Here is a 21,196-nt window from a genome sequence, read left to right as displayed (position 1 = left end):
CTGGAATCTTGTTTCCTAGCTTAAGTGTGATACCATCATGGTTTTGGTTTTTTTTCTGGCTATCATAATTCAACTGCAGGTGTGATTCCAAGGGACATGGCTTAGAGCTCAAATCCAGAGTAAGGCCAATGAGTGAACTGGACCTCAGTGAATCTCCCCAGAGCTTCATATTTGTGACGTAAATGCAAGATAGTGGCAAGTTTAGTGGGGTAATTATCAGTCCTGTGAAATACAGTCTTTTAAAATCACCTCCATCGTTAAAATGAAGGAATCATAGAAGGTCACAGTATCTTTGCATTGCTTTCATTCTGCTAAGCTGCACACAGATTTCAACACCTTCTTAGTCTCTGGGCCACTGTAGCTGGCTGTGATGATCAGTGCAAGAACAAATCACCCTCAGCAGCTGTCACTCACCTTCTCCCTGGTGAAGAAACATGCACAGGAGTCACTTGCCACAGCTACAGGCACCCAAAATACCCTGATGTGAGCTCACCCCTTTGTACGTGTGGCATGAAAGGAACATAAACAGGAAGCATAAAGCCACAGGAAATTTGACAACTGAAGTTTCTCTGTTCATAGAATTTGCTCTTCTTTTTCTTGTTCTATTGCTATGTCTTATGTCAGTAAAGAGTGTTTGCTTTCTCACTCTGTTCAGACCTTGAGTAAGAAACATATCCAAGGTATTATCCCTTTAGGTTATGGATTGCTTTTTGTTCTGCCTCCTGTAGTGTTACAACCTGGTAATACCAAGCTCTAAAGATTCATATCAGGGGATGCTGAAACACAGCCATAGGGACATAGCTTCAGCCAGAACTTGGGAAGACTGTATCGATGGGAATATTGTGTTGATTTAAATGGGTTTGTAGAGCTTGGCACCTCTGAGTGTTGCTGCTGTCATTGTGCATGCACTCAGTGTCAGGCATATGACAGCCTTCAGTTGCAGTATGTGTTTCAGTCACAAGGACAAGGCTAATTACTATTTTATTTTGAAGTAAGGGGGAAAAATATATGTGCTTTGGTAGCATCTCTCAGAGCATTCTTTTTAGTCCTTCACAACACTTCTTTTTCTGCTTCTCTCAGCAAAATTGTCCAATCTATGAATTTCACAGATTTTGCTGTTTTGCTCCCAAATACTCCAAATTTCAGCAGTGAATGAGGAGCACTCCATACTTTTCTCCTCTTTTTGTCCTGACTCACCTCTCCTCAGGGATCTCTTCATTCACAGACACAAAGTCCATTCCATCCCACGTGCTGCTGATCCATTATCCCATCAAACTGAAAACCAGGTTGTACTCAGAGGCAGGACAGAGTGAAATCTGAAGCTTCCAGGTCAGCTTCCATCCTGAATAATCTCTCTCTCTATCGGTCTGCCTGCACTGTGAACTGGCAGGTAAACAGCACGGGGAGACCTCAGCACCTTTCCAAACATGGAAGCAGCCTGTCATGGACACCAGCAGAGCTCACCTTCCCTACACACTTGTCTGCAGTGTTTGCAGGGCATCCTCACAGCTACAACTCTTGCTCAAGAGCTCCACATCTTGGCCGCCGCCAGTGCCTTGCTGGGCTCCCGCAGGTGGTTTTCCCACGGACAGCTTCCTGGAGGTGGCTGTGCTGGTGGTTTTCCCAGCCCACTGGTCACTGCCCTATTCCTCTCACATCTCTCTGCTTCTTCATTTTTCTCTTCCAAACACGGTTGACATAGCTTGCTTGTCTGTTTTCAAGACTTCTCCTAGACCCCATGCCCACCAAAGCCATCCTTGCCCCATTGTCCAGCAAGTGCTCCTCCACTTTCTTCCTAGCTGCCACCCTCATTTGGATGATCCTCTAGAGCAGAATCCTGCAAAGCTCCTGACATCTCTCCAATTACTCCTTAAAATCTTCTAACTTTAGAAAAACCCACAGCAGGTCTCTTTCTACACTGCCCAGCATCATTTCCTTGCCTCCTTTTGTGCCCCACTGGTCCTGCCCGCTGTTTCCTTTGCTTGTGAAGTCACAGAATCATTTAGGGTGGAACAGACCTTTATGATCATCAAGTCCAATTCTTGACTGATTACCATCTTGTCAACTAGATCACAGCACTAAACACCATGTTCAATCTTTTCTTGAACATTTCCAGGGATGATGATTCTAAAGTTGAGGAGTTTGAGTTTGATGATTCCAAAATTTGAGGTTGCAAAGTCTGGGCCTTTCTGGGGAGCTCTCCTGGAACTATCCTCAGCTCTCTGAAACAGCACAGCTCTGGCAGCTGCTGCTGCTCAAACTGGTGGCTGACAGAACCAGCTGCTCCTGGGTACGTTGTGTGCCCATCTCACAGGGCTGGGCACAGCTTTCAACAAGAGCAAGTGCCTCAAGCCGCTGGGACACTCACAGCTTGCTCTTCTCCTTCCCTTCCTCCTTTTCCCTCTGTTTCTGCTAAGCTCCATTAAATGCTGCCGTCTGAACACAATTAGCACTGATGGTTTACCTGAAGGTTTTTACTTCTAATATTTAGGGCATTCCCTTACTTTTGGGTTTTGCTGATTGAGTCTTTTTTATTGCAGGCTATTGTTGTGTTTTAAGTCTAAGGTAAGCCTGGCCCATACCTGCACTGTGATCCCTCACGGTGACTGTCCCCTCTCCTTAATTTTCTCTGCTCCCTGGTCTGTTCTCCCTTGTCCCTCACCCCCAGTTTTGTAGGCCAGGCTGCTTCCTCTTTCCCCCTCTCCCTGGGACCATTTTTTGAGTATTTTTTTAGCACTTCCCTGTTTCAGACTTGCAGCCGTAGATGACGGAGGTACAGCATCTTTAGCAGACACTGGAGTAACCCTCTGTTTCCAACTGCCTGTGGCAGCACATTTTAATCTCGTCAACAACTGCACTAACTATTTATAATCAGCACTCTGATTACATTCCTTAGGTCAACATCTAAGTTAAAACACTCAGAGTAGCTGATGCACTGCTGCAAAACCTCCTCCCTCTCAGAGGTTTCCAGAATTGCTGGTCAGTAGCTCAAGGCTGCAGTCAGAGGTGCCACCTTCTGACCTCCTGCTCAGGTCTCACTGCTGCCCTTCCTGCTTCCCCTGCCCTCCCACAGTGGTACCTTTGGGAAAAGCTGATCAAAATGTGCCTGTGTTGACATGGCCCAGAGGCCCACTCTTCTTTTGTGACTTACTTAGAAAAGTGAGTTCCACCCTTTGGGCTTCCCTTCAGTTACCTGGAGTCCTGTGGGCCACTGAGCCCTGTGTAGCACTGGCCCTTAGAGATGGTCTACAAGGAAGCCCCACTAGAACAGGGTGCTGGCCAGGGGTGCTTATACATCACACACAGGCATAAAATATGGGAACTAGTGAAAGGGGTGGAAGAATCTGGTTTTCATTTTGCCTTTGGATATGGGTTGCTCACCCTGGTGGAGGGAAGGCTATGACATGACCTTACTGCAGCCATTTAATACCTGAGAGGTTCTAAAAAAGCTGAAGAGGGACTTTTTTCAAGGGCATGTAGTGATAGGACAAGGGAAAATGGCTTAAAACTGAAAGAGGATAAATTTAGATTATATAAGAGGAAGAAATTTCATACTACCCAGAGAAGTTGTGGATATGCCATCCCTGGAAGTGTTCAGGGCCAGGTTGGATGGGGCTTTTAGCAGCATAGTCTGGTGGAAGCTGTCCAGTCCTGTGGCTGGGGGTGTTGAAACTAAATGGTCTCTAAAGTCCCTTCCAACCCAAAACATTCTGTGAATCTGTGCTTTCACCCAGCAGCAAGCAGAAGCTACCAAACATAAGGCTGAGCTCCTGTTGTGCTGCTGAACTCAGTAAAGCTGAATGATGCTTCTGATGCTTTTCCCATCTTCTATAGATCTCAGGACACAATTTTGTCGTAATACTGCATGCATTCTTATATAGATCCCATCCTGGGAAAGAAAAGGTTACACCAAGAATTATGGCCTCTTGGCTTTAAATGTCAAGCCTGAAGGGCAGAGAGATCAAATCCCACTTGGAGTTATTGGCTTCATGAGGTCTTAATAACAGGCAGGCTGAAGAAAGCTACACCTGTGGGGTCACCAGTCTTACCAGCAGTCTGGGCAATGGGACCACATATCAGGTGGGGAAGCCACAGTCTCCTGAGTGCATGTCCAGGCTCAAGACCTCCTGCAGCCACAGCATCCCCATCATCTAAAGGTCATCCCTCAAGGTCTCATCCAGGAAGCTCATAGCCTCAGCTGAGGCAAGGTGGGAGTGTGGTGAGCATAGGGAGCCAGTTGAGGATGAGGAGGCAAAGTGAAGAGGCTCAGAAGTACAAGCACTCTCTGCAGAGAAAGTTACTCCTGCCTTCAACCAGCCTTTTTGCATTGCAGGAGAGGTATGGGCTGTGCATTTGAGGAAGTGGCTTTTAGCTGAATGGAATAAAAGGGAACACAAAATGTTCTGTGTTCAGTATCAGAAGTCGATAGAAAGAGGAAATGGTTGTATCTCTTAAGAAGGATCTTGCAAATTTAAATCACCCCGTTAGTGTTTACGGTTAATCATGTTTTTATGCAGATAATGGTAAATTGCACAGTGATGGCTGTTTTCACTACTCTTTTTAAAGGTCTTATGGTTGAATAAATAGAACTAACATTTTTTAATGGTCATGGAGTACTGTGGTTGGTATATCTTTGCATCAGATACTCTCAAACGACTCAGACAATTTTACTACTGCTTTATGCATATTCTGGAAAACCTATTACTGGTCATCTTTCAGAGGTAACGAGACAGATTTGCATGTCACTTTTCTGTATACAATTTGAAACCAGGAGGGCCTATTAGACCATCTAGGTTGGTCTTCTACACACCCCGCCCTATGGAATTCATTAGGCACGTCCCTGTAAAGCCCACCATATTCAACTAGACAGAAATATTCTGGTCTTGTGCTCAGCAAGCAAAGGCAGAGCACCATTGCCAGCCCTTTGACACTAGGGGCAGCAGTGATGAGCTAACCTGATGCCAAATCTTGCCTGCAAACACTAAGCAAAATCACTTTTGGAAAATGACTACTATGCATCTTGTTTTCTTTTGAGACACTTTAATTATGCAACTGTCTTCATGACAGAACATCTTGGTCTCTAGGAAGAAAAGAACATTGTCATTTGTTAGGAGAAGACAGATCAGTTGGTTTGGTTGGTGATTATGCAGGAAAATTTGAACTTCAGAATTTGAAGACATAAAATTAAAATTAGGAGCTTACAAGGCTTTCTTCTGTTTCCACGAACTGACTGTCATGATGCAGGCAAAGCAAGCTATTGCACCAGTCTTTTGTTTGAAGATCATCACCACAGATATGGCAGAAAACTGTTTTGGAGGGTGTTTTGGATTTTTTTTTTTAATGTAACAGGACTATCAGTGGTGTGACATGCCATATGGGGGGACATGCTCCATAGTTGGAAGTATTCTCTGTGTAGGTATAGGGCAGCAAAGACAACCCTTTTTGCCTCAAAATCAGCTGATTCTTGTTTACTCTGATATGCAGTAAGACAGTGTGGCTTTCTTGGGAAGCAGCAATACGATGTTCTTGCACACTTTGGGATGCAAGTCTCAGGATGTAATAAAACACATGAGCTAACAGCAAACAACCACTGACGGCTGTGAAAGCGTTGGTTCATTCAGCAGGTTTTTGGATTTCATTTTGCATGACTCATTGATGTGAGCTTTGAAGATTATTATGCTATCTGCAGTGACACCCGGTGGTGATGAAGCAGTAGTTTACCTCTGAAAACCAGGGTTCTGCTGTGACAGTTCTGCTGTCTGCAATCAAGAGCAGGAGGAAATACACAGCTGAAAGGTAGGTTTTCCTGGTAATGAGTACCACTCCTTACATAATATGAGATGATAAGTCTTAATGTAATTGTTATTATTTAAACTGCTAATATTTCTAATCGTGAGATGTGATTTCATATGCATACTGTCTGGCTTTAGCAAAAAATAATTGATATAGTTAAAAATGGGACCTGTATGTGATTGTATAGTAATCCAGTGAATACATAGTAATGCAGTTTAAAATTTAAGGAGAAACCACATAAACTTCCAAGACCAAAGCATCATGTATAAAAGGAGACTCAGTACTTGTTAACAACCATACCATCATCATAGAAGCAAAGGATGATTTGTGTTAGAAAGGATCTTTGAAGGCCATCTAGTCCACTCCTCCTGCAGTAAACAGGGATACCTTCCACGAGACCAGGCTGCTCAGATCCTGTCTAACCTGAGCTTCAGTACTTGCAGGGATGGGGCCTTTACCACCTCTCTGGGCAACATGTTCCTGTGTTTCACCACCCTCTTCGTAAAAGAACTCCTTCTTCAAATGTAGTTTGAAATCTGCCCTCTTAGTTTAAAACCATAATCCCTTGTCCTATTGCAAGAGGCCCTGCTAAAAGCTTTGTTCCCAGCCCTCTTTAGATACTGATATGCTGCTCTAAGGTCTCCCTGGAGCCATCTCTTCCCCAGACTGAGCAACCCAAATTTGTACTTTGAGTAAGTCCCATGGGTTTTCTTATGGAGCAGAGTACTAGAAGTGTGGATTTTGTACTCAAGGAAAGACTGTTTCCATGGGGCTTACCAGCATTAATGTCTAACTTGCCTTTTTTTATTTTAACAAACACATATTTGAAGTGGGTACTCTCAGAGGCTGTTATAGGAAGAAAGCAGAGTGACAGCATTCAAAATAAGGATTTGCTTAGCCAGAAGAGAGTATTTGACCTGCTGTAAACCAGACAGCATGAGTTGCCTCCCCAGTTTCAGCCTGCGTCTTTTACTGTCTTCCTCCTTCCATTGCTTAATTTTAAACGTGTTCATTAAAAAAAAAAATGGTGTTGGTTTTATTGGTGTCTTTTTTGTTGTTTTGTTTTACTAGATAACAGTAAAATTGTTAGGTATCTCATACGCCATCTTTTTTTAACTTCCTAATTGATTTTTTAAAAGTTTGTGGTTCTGTTGGATTTTCAAGTCAGCAAAATACTAGTGTCAGACTTCTTAAAAGCCTTCTGGACACGATTTAACTGATGATCCAGATAGTCATAGATCTTCAGGTGAAAACAGATATTTGCTTTCCAGCTCACCTTAGAAACTGCAGCCACACTTGGCATGAAAGGTCTCCCTTGTGGAAGTGATGAACTGTTCCCACCAGGGTAGTGTACTCACTTTCATGAATGTGTTTTTACCCAGCCTTTCACATGACTTGGTTTGGAAAGGAGGTGTGGTGAGCTAGTGAGCTCATGAATAATTAGAAAATGTGATCCAGTTAAAAGGTTGAATTTGGGCAAGAGGCAGTAGGATGAAAGATTATTACAAATAGAGTGTTTAGGAAGTCATGAGAAAAATAGGAGAGACAAGACGTGAGAAAAAAGGATGTTATCACCTCTCCCTCTGCCTTCTCCAACAGGCTCTGTCTCTACAAGCATGTCCTACAGACTGGAACACCACGCCTTAGTTAGAAGTATCTAGGTGCCTCCTTGGCATTGTGAAGGAATCTACTGACTTGGAGTAAGTGTGGCTCCTTGCCTTGAAAGGACTCGTGAATGAGAATACCTAATTTTCTACCTCTACTAAATGATTGATGCTTAGAGTATAGAAATTAAACAGAAAATAAAAGTTTCCTTGCTTTCTATTTAGTCCTCAGAGATCAGAGGGGCTGGGTGGGGCTAGGCTTAATTTCTGATTATAACCAATTCAGGACTGTAAGTCTGGCTGTGTTCAGTAAGATCTCTGATGCACAATGTGAGCTACACTCTTAAGTCTGGTCTCATTCATGACCACATGTCAACAAATAGTACAGTTTATTGGAGCAACAGGCAATCTAACAAGAATCTGTTAGATTGCCAGTGACAAATTCACTAGAGCTACATAATCTATGAGAGGGTACAGCACTATGTGTGTTTCCAGGTATGCTCTGGCACAGGTGGAAATCTTACCAGAGATATCCCTGCTTTAGGGAGGAGTGAGGAAGAAGCCTGCCAGGTTGTCTGCATGGTGGTCACATTCTCAGCCTCTGCCATGGAGGATTTAAAATACTTTTGGGAGACGTGAAGGTGAGACTATAGTCAAGTATACTGTGACTGTCATCATGAAGAGTGAGGTGGTGGAGCCACTATATATATAAAAGAGGGATATGGAGAGAGACACAGAGAGACAGACTACAAAGGCTGTGGGTCATGCCCAGAGTGGAGCATGTAGTATCAGTCCCTCTTCTACCTGGCCAGTTGCAGAGCAAAGGTAAGATTCATTAATGATTGCCCCTCACCCCATCACTAGGCCATCATGCCTACTGTAATCCCTCCAGCAGCTAGCTCATGGCATACCTCAGGAAATCCCTTCCACCACATTTGCACAGCGTATCTCATGGCTGCAGGCCTCATTCCTCCAACTGGCTACTCACTGCAGCCTAGCTTTGGTTTTGTTTTGCTCTATTTCAAGGATAATTGGAAAAGCTGTACAATAATTTTCCTTTAAAGGACCAAGATGAAGTAAGGCCAGAACTTTTAAGATCTAAACAAAGAGCAAACTCTGTGACAGAGTTTTTCATAGCAAAATGACTAAGAACTCAAGGAACATCCCTATGCCCCATTACTCTGAAACAGATTAAGAGAAGTCCTGTCAGTCATTTACAACATATAAGCTTGCAAATGCTTGTTGTAATTCACAACCTACAAGAAGAGGACTATTTAATTTTTCAACAGGAGCATGGGTAAGAATCTGCCCAGAACTGAAATTTCAATGAGTTAAAATAGACCAAACCTCTCTCACAGAACATTTCTATAAGAGACAGGATTGCTCCTATCCAGCAGGCAGTCATCAGGGAACTCATCTACAATGTTTAAAACTGCCTCCTCTGCATCCCTTTTGAACCTGCATTTCCCAGGTCTCAGTCACTATTCTACAGCCTGGCCATACAATAGCGTATGCTTTAAAGTGGATTATTTTCAATTTCAGGTGGTAAGCTCGATTTGGAATAAAAAGAACAATAGTAATTTGAGGGATATAATAAAGAAGGATACAATTAAAGTTTAAATTAATCTGCAAAAGCTATCAGATCCCAAACAAATAACACACAGAGAAAAGCATGATACAATCTAGGAAACCGTATTTAATTTTAAAAAAACAAGTTTGAAATGCCTCTGGAAGTGAACATTAATTTGCCAACATTGTTTTTGCTACGCAATTTTAAAAGAGTTTCAAGTCTTGTTTCGCAAGCACCTATAGTAATTTCATATTCTGTTTTCCACCGATTTCAAAAAGACTGCTGAAAGTTGAAATATCAGCAAAAATGTTTTGCAATTTTGTAGAAGTCTGTTTCACATATTTTAACATATTTTAGCTAAAGTTTGTAATTGACTCAGTGGAATTAGCGTTATGAAGTCAAAATTTCTCCAGTACCACAAATCTAGGTTTTCACACAGATTAAATGTGGTATGTACAGAGCCAACCCATTCTTATTTAAGGCTAAAAAGAGGAAAGTAGACTGTTCAGAATGTAGACTTCCTTTCGCACTGGTTCTTATAGCCCCAAATATGCTCCAACAGCTGCACCCTTAGGGACCTGCAGAAAAAGACTGGTCCCTTTTTGGAAGACTGGTCCCTTGGACACTCAGCTGCAAGGTCAGAATACAAAATTGATTTTGAAACAGCTACCATGTTGATATAATTTTTTTTTATCTACTATTCCATACACAAAGTTATTAAATCATCAGGAATTACCAGGAAAAACTGACTGCACTCCAAACGTGCTTCATAATTGTATGCAAAAATATGAAATGGCTGTTTTCCACAGTTTATGCCCAAAAGTGTAGAAATAGTTTAGGCTAGTTTATAACCTAAACTTTAAGGACTTGAGTTAAGAAGAAATGTGTGAAGACACATCATATTACCATCACTGACATTCTGAATCTTCTTTGTAAGATACGAAACCAAACTATTTACAAGAACTGTTTCTTTCCTCTGCCCCTTCAGCAAAATGAAATGTAGCACCAAACAGCTCCAATTAAACAATCTGATCTTTCTTCAGGTCTCCCCTTCCTAATTTTTTGCAATATACTCAAAGCATTACTTTCAAATCTGCTTCAGCTACTCAGTTTTGCACTTCTACACAGCCATACTATGTTTTACTTCTAACAACAGACATACATCTAACTTTGAGACACTTCATTGTGCCACACACAGTAGTGAACAGTTATTCAGATTTATGTCGCATTTTGTACAAATATTGCGTATAAAATGCAGATAAAAACATGAACTGAAAAATTATTTTCGGGAAGGGAAATAAAATTCTTTGGTGAGCATAGAGACAATACATGGAATCTGTTTCTTTGCATTAAAATCTTGTCGAGTTGAGCAGGACTCATACTCTGCCACTCTGCGATTGACACGAGTTAAAATCTGCATGAGTTCAAGTTCCTTTGCATGTTCCTTCAGCATTTTACACAGTGACTGAATAAACCATGAGCCTTCAGCTGAATTCCTCCAGGAGTAATAGCCTGTGGAAGAGAGTAATGTCAAAGTGATCAGCCTTTGATACAGGACAGGTCAGCAATTAGGAGAACAACGCATTATTTCCAATAGCAATCAATGTTTTAAAATAAAATCTCAAAACCACCAAGCAACATTTGGATTTTATAATCTCCACAAACTCCAACTCAAATTTTTTTTCTAATCCTGTCATCTTTTATAATCTAAGAAAACCTTAAGTAGGAAGAAAATCAAAAGGCAGGAAAATTACCTTCTGCTGCAGCAATCTTAGTCATTAATCACTCACTACTTTTCATGGGGTACACGAATACAAAGAGGTGACAGTACTACTTCTGCTAAGTGGAAATGTAAAGGGCATAAGAAGGGCTCTGTCGCTCCCAGTTTTGCTTAAGGATGCAATGCTAATACATTATTTGTTGACAGACAAATAATATGCTGGTACTTATCATCCACTTCTGCATATCTGATTGTTTTGTTTTCTCAGGATAGTATCTTCTCCTCTTGCTGTAAATTATTTGCTCAATTCCAATTAACTGAATTTCCAGCAGATGAACATTTGAGGGTTTGCTAGTGAGAAGGATATATTCAGGGTTTGGTAGGGGTTTTGTAGGAACTAAGAACAGCAACTACCTCAAAAAGAAATCAAGTCAAATTTAAAAAGTGATTGAGGGAAGTAAATACGTATTTCCATGAAAGAGTGTATGGGATCTGGCTGACCAGGAGTTCATTTTCCTACAGCAGCCCTCACAGTGCTGTGCTCTGCATTGGTAGCTGGAAAGGTGTTGGTAACACCCCAGTGCTTTGGTACTGCCACCTCAGCATTCCCCCCACCAAGGGGCTGGGACTGGGCAAGATCCTGTGAGGGGACACAACTAGGACAGCTGACCCAAACTGACCCAAGGGATATTCCATACAAGTGAAGTCACCCGCTGACTGGGCCCAACTCTAAGTTGTAATTTATAGCATCAGAACAGGCTGACATGGATACAGTCCCTCACCTGGAGCTGTAGAATAGGCATACAGGAAGTCTGCCTCTACAGGTATTTTCTGACACATTGTTTCTTCTGGTCCACTGTCTGTCTCAATACCAGAATCTAATTCTGTCCCTCTACAAGCCTATTTGGTAGGAAGAAGAATGGAAAATATTAAAATAGAAGAATAAAGGCAGTGATTATAAAAACATTAATATTTTGTGTTTTAAAAATTATAATATCATGAGTAAAAAACTGCAAAAATAACAAGAATTTATGTATCACATTTCCGTTAGACAGACTCAGAAAAAAAGAAGTGACATTTATTTAAATCAACGACACAGTTTGGGTAAGATAGCTATTCATTCAAAAGTGCACTCAGAAACCCATTAAAATATTATTTAAGATTTTATTTAATACATAGCATTAATCCAATGTCAGATGTGATAAATACAGCCTACCTAAGAGAGAAAATTGTGCCACTTTAGACCTAAAGAGAATCTTACCCTGAAAGTAATTACATTTAAATCTATTTTAGAAAGGATAAACTTCTTGCACTAATAATTAGTAGGAAATGGTATTTTTTTAAAGTGTCTGGCTGATTTGATGATCATTGTTCAGCTGTACATCACCTGAATGAAAAAGAGCTTGGGTTTTCCTGCTAAACTTCTGCACCTGTCACCTCTGAAAAGGCTTGTTAGTGCTTTCAGTTCCAGAGGCCCATCTGTACCATAGATCAATCCTTCATCTCCATGGCTCAGCAACACACAAACAAAACTGCTTCGCTTGCTGTGGTCTTCTTCAGAAACTTGAAAGGAAAAAGAGAATTGTCTTAACTTTCTGTACTCCCTAAAAATTTGGAACACTTGATCCTTCCTATGTCACAGACTTTAAGAACTAATTTGCATGTTCAGAAACCTCCAAAGAGATTTCACTTCTGAACAGAAGAAGCCTGCCTACTTTACTTCAGGAGGTTGGGCACCAGAAACCCCAAATTAAGGCCAACCCTACCCATTGCAAGACACAGGCACAGAGCTAGGCCAGAAATACTGTAAGGAGACCAAAAGGGTATTCCCACGGTGTCTCAAAGGCTGAATGATACACCTCATTCATGCAATAATGGTCAGTCTTGTGATCTGGGATTATACTGATGGAATATCCTGAGTTTTGGGAAAGAATTAAGTCCTACCTCTCTTTCCAACTGGGGTTGCTTCAACTACTTGGATTACGTGGGAACTAAATGTAGTATGACAGTTGCTGCTGCTCCTGCAGGGACTTAGGTACTAGCAGAACACTTCTCTCTCTCAGTTTTTACCTGTAGTGAGGTCTAGAAAGGTTTCTCAATCCTCTTAATTTTGTACTTACAGTTATTTAAGCTTGATATAAAGTGTTTGTAGTTTTGTACTTTTTTCATCTTGTGGTATACAAACATAGTAGAATTTATATTCACCAACATCTTTTGTTGCCTGACATTGTGGGAAATGTACTTGAGGACCAAGACGGTATTTTCAAATTTATGAGAAGATACAAACAAGGTTAAAAAACATTATCCAAAAGAAATTATGAGTGGTAACTCAAAAAGATGCAAGAGTTTGTAGATGAAAAATGAAAACAGTCCCTAAATCTGGAGTTTTACTGTTTAGTGCTTAACAAAACACTAAATTTCTGTTTTGGAAGAAATGAATTGTTTCAACTTTACTCAAGTGATGTACACTGAGGCATTTCTACAATTTATGGACAAGCACTGCATTTAGAAGAGTCACATTTTCAAGTACTGTCAACAGACCAGCTGAAACAATACTAATGAATTAACCATGCCTGGGAACATTTTCTGGCATAAACATTAACTGGCACTAAGAAACCTACAGTGTTAGCAAACACTTGCATTAAAAAAAACCTAAAAAAATAAAAAAACAATAAACCCAAACAAAATCAAACACAAAAACCAGGACCAGGATTGCTGCAGACCAACTGCTCTTGGGAATAATCACTGGAACACTTTCACTTTTTAAGTATGATCTGGAACAGTCTGGAAGAGCACTAGTGGGCATGAGTCCTTTCACAGCAGAGAACATTCCACCAGCTGACTAGAATGGCCTGTGTTTCAGGGCTACTGATATCTCCAGGCACCATTTAATGTATGGGTCTAGACATAGCCAAGTCCAAACAAAGCAGGACTAACACAGTAGTAAAAACTCTCACTTGAGAGAAGGGTGTTTTGTTTCACAAGTTAAATAAAACGTGAATTGTTTATCCAAAAGAAAATTGAGTCCACACACCTGCAGCTCTGGTCCCTCAATGAGAGCCCCTCTTTGGGCCACACCACTAAGCATTAAGCACAGAACCCCTCTACCCAATCTAGCAGTTTTCTTTCCAACTCACAGAGCTTCAGTGATCCCAGGGTCAGAATATAAATCAGTCTGCATTTAAGTTTCAGCCTTTTTTCCATCCTTCTTTAGAAGATGAGAAAGGATACGAAGACAACAGTCATGGCACAAAAGATGGAGAGACAGCTAAGATGAATAAACATAGAAACTATGATGTATATGTCATCCTTAGCAACAAATCACCAGAAGGTGTGAAATATCATCTAAAAGAACCCAGAAAGAAGAAATGTGAGGGCCAGAGATGTATTTGGAAATAGTGGTTGACTTAATGCACACATTAAACATATAATAACTTACCCTTTTTCAATAGTTTAAAAATGTCCTCACATGAAAGATCATTGTTGATCTTTATTTTATATCCCAACTTCATAAAAACTTCTCTGACACTTGTAGCATCTGCATCTGTACCTGAACGGGGTGCCATCCCTATACATAAGAGAAATGTGTTATTTTTTTATATTATATAGATGACGTAGTCTGAATGATAAACAATTATTTTCTTGTTTATAGCTGTTACAGTCTGAAATATTCCATTATTCCCAATCCACTCTAGCAGAGAAAACATTACACTGTTACATGGGCACACCATCCCCCACACTCCGTACTCTGTATTGTAGATTTATGAGCATCTTATTTTTATATCTACTTATCTATTTAGGACATAAAAAGAATTTCATTTGCAAAATAGAAATTATGACTACAAGGTAAGACAGACTTGTACTGCTGATCTATTTTCCTCCTCATTACTGCTATACCCTAATGTGTTCCCTCTATGCATCTTTGGAAGAATGGACTGAAATGAATCACATCCATGACTAAATTTTAGCATGCAATCAAAACCGGTCTGCATATTTAATTTTGAAGAATAACACACAGCACTAATTTATCTAAATCAGAGAAAAAAGTCAAAAACTTGTGAGTGGTACCAGTATGTCTGTGGAAGTTCTTATTGTTTATTATTACACATTCCCCCATCTCTGGGTAATCCATTCTGTAACTGTAGTCTGGCTGAATTCCAGAGTCCATAGACTTGCTGGGAGGTAGGTTCTTTCTGTACAGAAACCAGACAAAATTTAGGTGTTAATTTCTGATCTCTCTTTTCAAAACAATGACAATAATATGCTACTTTAGCAAGCCCAATGAAACTGGTAAGGTTGCATTTGTAGTAACCTTCTGTGGAACTTGCAACAGGCTTCTAATTAAAAGTCTCAAGGAAGAACTGTGTTTAAAACTGCAATGCCTCTGCACAGGAGAATATGAAAACTATGAAAACTTAGTTTAAGCTAGCAACAAGAAATCGGTTGGGCTTTTTTACTATCATCTTTTGTGAACTATGTACCTGGAGGAAAGGCTAGCTCTGAGAAAGCAAATCTGTTTTGAATTCTAAGCAGAAGTTATTTTCACATAGTTGAATTTTCACAAGAAGACATTCCAAACGTAAAATGCGTGCTCCTTTTCTGCTTCAGCAATAGCCACCAGTGTGATGGCTACATCTGGATGAAACTGGACTTTGGGGAGACAGCTAACACAACAGCTAAGAGCCTTAAGTCTTCTTCGACATCTAAGGGCTAGCTGAGCATGCACCATCCCAAAATATGGCTCATATGCAAATATGACTGCCAGTCACTTGTCTTACTCCACATACAGTGGGCTGCACACCAGGATGTTCCCTTGAGCAGGGATGCCTCTCTCAGTTACTCCTCAAAGCTGAGATCCCTTGCCACAGCAGCTTCTTGGTAAGTAACTGATAGCATGTAAACTTTAAAATCTTAGCTGAGTGATATTAAGGATTAATTGTGCACATAGAAGCCTTTAGACACAAACTGTTGACCAGACTTAAATTGAAAACTTAAACCAAAAGTACCACACTCACCCTTTAAAACTTGGAATAGATTTTGCATCTGCCAGATCTTGCCCCAAATGTGGTCCATCTCCTATGTCTGTCATTATTGCTTTCAATTATCAGCTTGAAAATACAAGAAAATAGAAGTATTATGATAGTTTACAGAAAAACTTTAGCCTAGGATATTAGCAGGAAAAAAAGAACGCATTTCTGAGTAACTCCTACACATATTATATTTGGAAGAAAAACATTAAAGATTTTTCTAAATTAATGCCTTCTCTGGGAAAAGGTCTGCAGATCCCTGTGACCAAATCATTGAAAAGACCTACAAAAAGCAAGATAAGAGACAAGCAAATCAAAAGCAATCATTAAAATTTTGCAATGTTCCCACATGCATTAGAAATTAAGAACAAAAATCAAACAATACAAGTTATTAGATGTGTGCAAAGACTAATATAATTAGAAATTGGGTCATAGTAGTTTGAGAAATTAGTAATTTCTCTGCATCCCATTCCATGTGTATGTGAAGGCAATTGCAATAGTAATAAAATAAAACCACAACAATATAACTTTAAACAGTTGATGAAACAAACCCAATGCTGTGGGCTTTTTAATTTTAGGAGAATACAGGACAATAAATTATAATGGAGATTAAATCAGAAACCCATTTAAAAGCATTAAACGGTTACTCTGTGCATACTCCTGGAACACACTACCAAAAGTTACCTTAAACTCAAGTTTCAGAAAACAATTATGCATCATAAATTTAAACCACCAGATAGGACAAAGTAATAAATGCTTAGAAATGCTGAGACCTCAAGAAGGTCAAACTAGGCAAGAATTTTACAAAAACTTAGTTCAGCAGATGTATTTATGGTAAATAAGCAACCAGACCAAGTAGCAAGATTTGCTGGTCAGATATGATGAAGATTCTATTTAAGGCTTAAGTTCTTCGGGGCAAACTTTATTTGCCATCTTACATCATGATATTATTCTCGACTTCGTACCTATACTCTCGTTAATACAACACAAACACCCATTTTTGTGGCAACAATTACTGTTGCATCAGAAACACTAATCTCTGATAAAAATCTTCTTTCTTAACTTGTCTTTAGGAAGACATTTACTTACATTTTAGTAGCTTCAAAAGATCTTCACTGTTACTCTGAATATTATTTTAGAGCACTGATGTAATTAAATCTTCTTCTTCACCAAATTATTCCGGACTAGACAACTGTATTATGTAATGCAGCAAACAGGAAATTTCCTGAAAATCAAATTACCAAAGTATTAAATAAACTTGGTATTTTAGAAGTAAAACGTCTAAAATATATTTTACCATTATGTTTTAGAAATTTACTTTAAAGACAGTATCATGGAGTAGGAACTAAATCTACAGTGCTGAACCTGACTGCCTAGCATCTTGATCTGGATTCATTAATCCAAACTTCAAAGTCTAATTCATTAAAAGTACCCTGTGAGAAGAAAAAAGGCAAGCAACTCCAAAGGGCAATTCAAATACCGATGACCTGTGGCATGACAGTGATCCAACCCTATGCCCTAGGGAGCAGGGAACATTAGCACTGCCAGCAAAGCCTAGTCTACAGTGACAACTGGTTTGTGCACCCAGCTCTAGCTGAAAAGCAGAGCTTCTGATCCCCAGCAATTGGAAAGAAAGGCTTTCATGGACAAGGATGCTGTATGTTCTCCTGCTCCAGCATAGCCTAGCTTCAGGAGTTTCTATGACTTTTTCAACCATGTCAACTACAATCATCCTTGGCTTTGGTTCTCAGCTTTTCTGAGCTCTCAGCCTGAGCAAAATTTGTAGGAAAACATCCAAGCAGACCAACCCACCAATCTGATGCAAGTCATACTGTTCCTTCTTCTGGGGAAAAATTATGCACAAGAGCACAACCCAAATCCTTCAATGTGGCTGGGATTTATAAGAGAGACAGGGAAATGGTTAACTTCCTCCATCTGTTCTTTGACAACAGTAATAAAAAGCCACACCATATAAAAAGCACAGCATCATGTGCCAACTGTGTTATCAAAACCAGCTAGCAGGTGTACTGACAGAAGTGCAGCCATGTCAGCACAGAAATCAACTTCTGCTAAATCCCAGGTGTTTATCCCAGCTGTTTGGCACTGTGAAGTTCTGCAGCGCCAGTGCTGCAAATCCGTAAAGGAGAGAGTGTAAACTAGTAAATATGTGCCTACATAAGCTGTGGCCAGCCCCTGTCTATCAGCTGAGCCATCTACCAACAGCTACCTGGAGAAAGACACAGCCAAAGTGCAGGGAAAGCTAACACTCTGGCCAACAGATGAGCCCTTGGAGTCACGAGGGAGGGGAAGTGGCTCATTAGGCTATCCTGGGTTCCCATCAGCTGTAATCCAATCAAACTGCTGAACAGCAGCAGGCTTAACTCAGCAAACTGCAAACCCAACTAACTGTGAGCCCTGAATGCTTCTTACAACTTAAACGTTAAGGCAGGATGCAAACACTGAGATCTTCAACATTTAAGCGGCCTTAAAGTAAGACTTATCTCCTTGGCTCTTCTGCGACCTTAAAATTTAAAGCTCTAAAACTGCTGTCCTTTATCTAGAGCCAAAGAAACAATGAAATTGGAAGAAGCAGCTAGCAAAACCTACAATTACAACAAACTATATCGACTTCTTTCTGAAAAATGTAAAACACAATTTGGAATACCGTATCATAAAAATATTTCTTACTAAGGCCTGTGCAAGCCTAGTTCACAGCCCACAGTTTTAATTGTTCAATGAACAACTGAACTCTACTTCATCACAGTTGGAGCTTGTCTGAGAGACTTGACAGAAGCTATAGGGATTGTCTAGAAAAACTGGTTGTAACACGTTAAGTATTTGAAATTTGCATGGTTTACTTTCAGAACACAATCTGTAACTCACTTTTAATATCCATCAATTCCTGAGCACCCTCAGGCACCAAGTCACCTGCACTTTTTTAAACAACAAAAGACACTCACAAAGAGATGTCTCTTTTGTTGCTAGGCACTCAAATGCACGTTTGAACCAGCAGGGTGTTTTGTGCTCTAAAGCACCGGCCAGGGTAACAGCAATGCTCTGGATGAGGAGAATGGATGCAGAGGATGCTGCTGATTCTAAGAGGCCACTAAGAATTGCCTCATCTTGCTTTAGGTCATGCAGTGATGTCATGCATTTCCCTGTGGAGGGTGAGCTCATCCTGGTGGGGGGAGGTGCGGGGAGGGGGGGGGGAGAAATCATGGCAGTGCTTTAAAAATTGATTACAAGTTTTTATTCTGCTCTTTGATATTATTTTCTCTGAAAGCTTAGGTAAAACGAGGTTTCAACTGTAAGGAAATATAAAAAACAAGTCATTGAAAAGAGCAACAATATTTTTTATATTCGAGCAAAATATATTCTGTAGATTTTAGGAAGCTTATTTTATAATGTTGTATCTGAAAAATACAATTAAAAAAACCAAACATATGAGACAAAGACAGCGAATATAAAGATGATGCTACAACGATCTTTACATACACTAAGTAATAAAAAATGAAGTGGCTCAAAAAGGTCCAAAGCTCTGCAAGCTGCCAAAAAATGACCAATGTCTCTCTGTACAGCAATAAAAGCAAAAATATTTTTCCCCTACATAAATGCAGTTGTTCCAATGCTTTTCTTTTGATAGGAAAATAATAAATAAACTAACTTTTTACTCCATTTCAGCCTGGATTTACTTATTCTACTTGGGCCTAATGAAAATAAATTCACATCATGTGTCACCACTGTCATAAGAACCACCAGGTTTCTTTTTAAAGCAATAGTTATTTGAAATAAGAACCAACAAAAGAAATGAATGGTATAGTGATAAAAATAATACCAAAGCTTCTCAGACAGGAGAAAGCAAATAACTAAACTGTCTTTAGTTACCAACTGGATCCTGAAATATGCAAACCACAGGAGACAACAGATGTTCAGTATATATCTGCTGCTACAAAGCAGTGAGTGCAGCACTACTCTATGAAACACATATTCAAAACAGACATCAGTATCGTAAAACATCTCCTCAAAGATTAGGAAAGGGCAGTTTTCCACCTCACCAGACTGCAAAAAAAGTCAAGCATTCAAAGAAGGTATTTTTTGTACATGAACATATATACATGACGTATCATACTAATGCAGACATACAAATTAAAATTTTTCCACTCTACAATGTATAACGCTAAACAATAATTATCTGACTAATAACGTAAGGAAAATATAGGAGCTGACTATATGAAAAAACGAAAAACATTTGAAATATACCTGAACATTTTCTGTGCGATACTACCCTCTACTAAATACTGCTACCACAGAAGGGAGCAAGCATACTGAGACAGATCTTCCCATTTACTTCTGGTCTGGATGTAGTTGCTGGAAAGCCCCGACACTGGGCCAGCATTCTGATCTTCCAAAAGCAAACTGTTTGGTACTCAGCATGAAGCTGTAAAATCAGGGGAAATTATTCCGAGTGTAGATGGGACCCTTGAGTTATTAATTCACCTGGAGCTATTAATCACATCACCACCGCTACAAGCAACAGCTGTATCAGGTTCCGCAACATTAAGGGCACGGTGTGTTAGTTTGAAACCTACCACATGACCAGCAGATAGCCGAAGGAGAGAACGATGAGTTACAGGACAAAAGACCACAGATAACCAGCCCTATTCTTCAGCCCAGCAGGGAACAGACGGGATACAACACCCCACGGGCAGGGCTTTTTTACGTGCTATCAAAAATTAGTCACAGCGCCTGCCAGGACCCCAAGCACGCTTTTCGTCAGTACAGACGAGATTTAACATTCTTTGTTTCGGAAGATCCAAATACAGATTCTGATCCCGTGTTTCCGGTTCATTAATGGTTTACTGAGGGGATCACCATAGAGCGGCTCAGAACTAAAGCACCCTTTTTTTTTTCCTTGTTTTTGTCCTCTGTTTCGGCAGCTTCTCCACAAAGACAGGCTGAAAGGAACCAGCTACCATAAGCTTCTGGAAAGCTGGTACCCGAGGCCCGGCGCTCTGGCCCCCGGGCAAGGCCGGGGCTCATCCGCGCCCACCCCTGACCGTCCGCCGGGCCTGCGGGGCCGGGAGCTCCGCGGGCAGCCGGGGCAGCGGCGCTCCCAGCCGGGGCCGCCCCGGGCGAAACGCGGCTCCCCTCCCGCTCCCCGCAGCCGACTTCCCCCAGGAGAGATGCGGGCGGCCACGCGGACCTGGAGAGCCACTGGTCCACCCCACCCCCCCCGCTTTGTTCGGCCCTGCCACCGCCGCGCCCGTATCCTGACACCACCACCGCGACCCACCGGCTCCGCCGCCTGCTCGCTCCGCCGGCGCTGCGCTCCGACCCGCGCTAACCGACGCTCGCTCGGTGCGGAGAGAGCCCCGGCACTGCCCAGCCCGCTGGCGCCCCACTGGCCCCTCCCCGCGCTGGGCGGGCGGCCCGCCCCAATGGCGGCGGGGAGCGGGCGCGGGCGGTGAGTCGGTGCCGGCGC

General features: G+C 41.1%; 1 protein-coding gene across 1 annotated transcript; it reads right to left on the bottom strand.

Moving 5' to 3' along the window:
• Positions 1-9,073: 9,073 nt before the first annotated feature.
• On the bottom strand, positions 9,074-21,142 carry CASP3 (caspase 3). Its single transcript, XM_014889690.2, has 8 exons — positions 21,008-21,142; positions 16,804-16,939; positions 15,703-15,795; positions 14,756-14,880; positions 14,127-14,255; positions 12,075-12,250; positions 11,470-11,587; positions 9,074-10,479 (listed from the first exon to the last, which is right to left on the bottom strand). The coding sequence occupies exons 3-8, from the start codon at positions 15,774-15,776 to the stop codon at positions 10,247-10,249; spliced, it is 855 nt and encodes a 284-aa protein (XP_014745176.1). The 5' UTR covers positions 15,777-15,795; positions 16,804-16,939; positions 21,008-21,142; the 3' UTR covers positions 9,074-10,246.
• Positions 21,143-21,196: the final 54 nt, after the last annotated feature.

The sequence above is a fragment of the Sturnus vulgaris genome, chromosome 4 (assembly GCF_052056855.1).
Source record: "Sturnus vulgaris isolate bStuVul1 chromosome 4, bStuVul1.hap1, whole genome shotgun sequence".
Lineage (NCBI taxonomy): Eukaryota > Metazoa > Chordata > Aves > Passeriformes > Sturnidae > Sturnus > Sturnus vulgaris.
This window is presented reverse-complemented; position numbering and strand designations above follow the sequence as displayed.

Excerpts from the sequence above, each read along its gene's own strand:
- CASP3 (XM_014889690.2), bottom strand. The coding sequence starts at position 15,776 with ATGACAGACATAGGAGATGGACCACATTTGGGGCAAGATCTGGCAGAT. Across the intron at positions 14,881-15,702 it reads TCTATTCCAAGTTTTAAAGG|AAAGAACCTACCTCCCAGCA; the intron begins GTGAGTGTGGTA and ends GTTTCTGTACAG. Across the intron at positions 11,588-12,074 it reads CCAAGCTCTTTTTCATTCAG|GCTTGTAGAGGGACAGAATT; the intron begins GTGATGTACAGC and ends CCTACCAAATAG.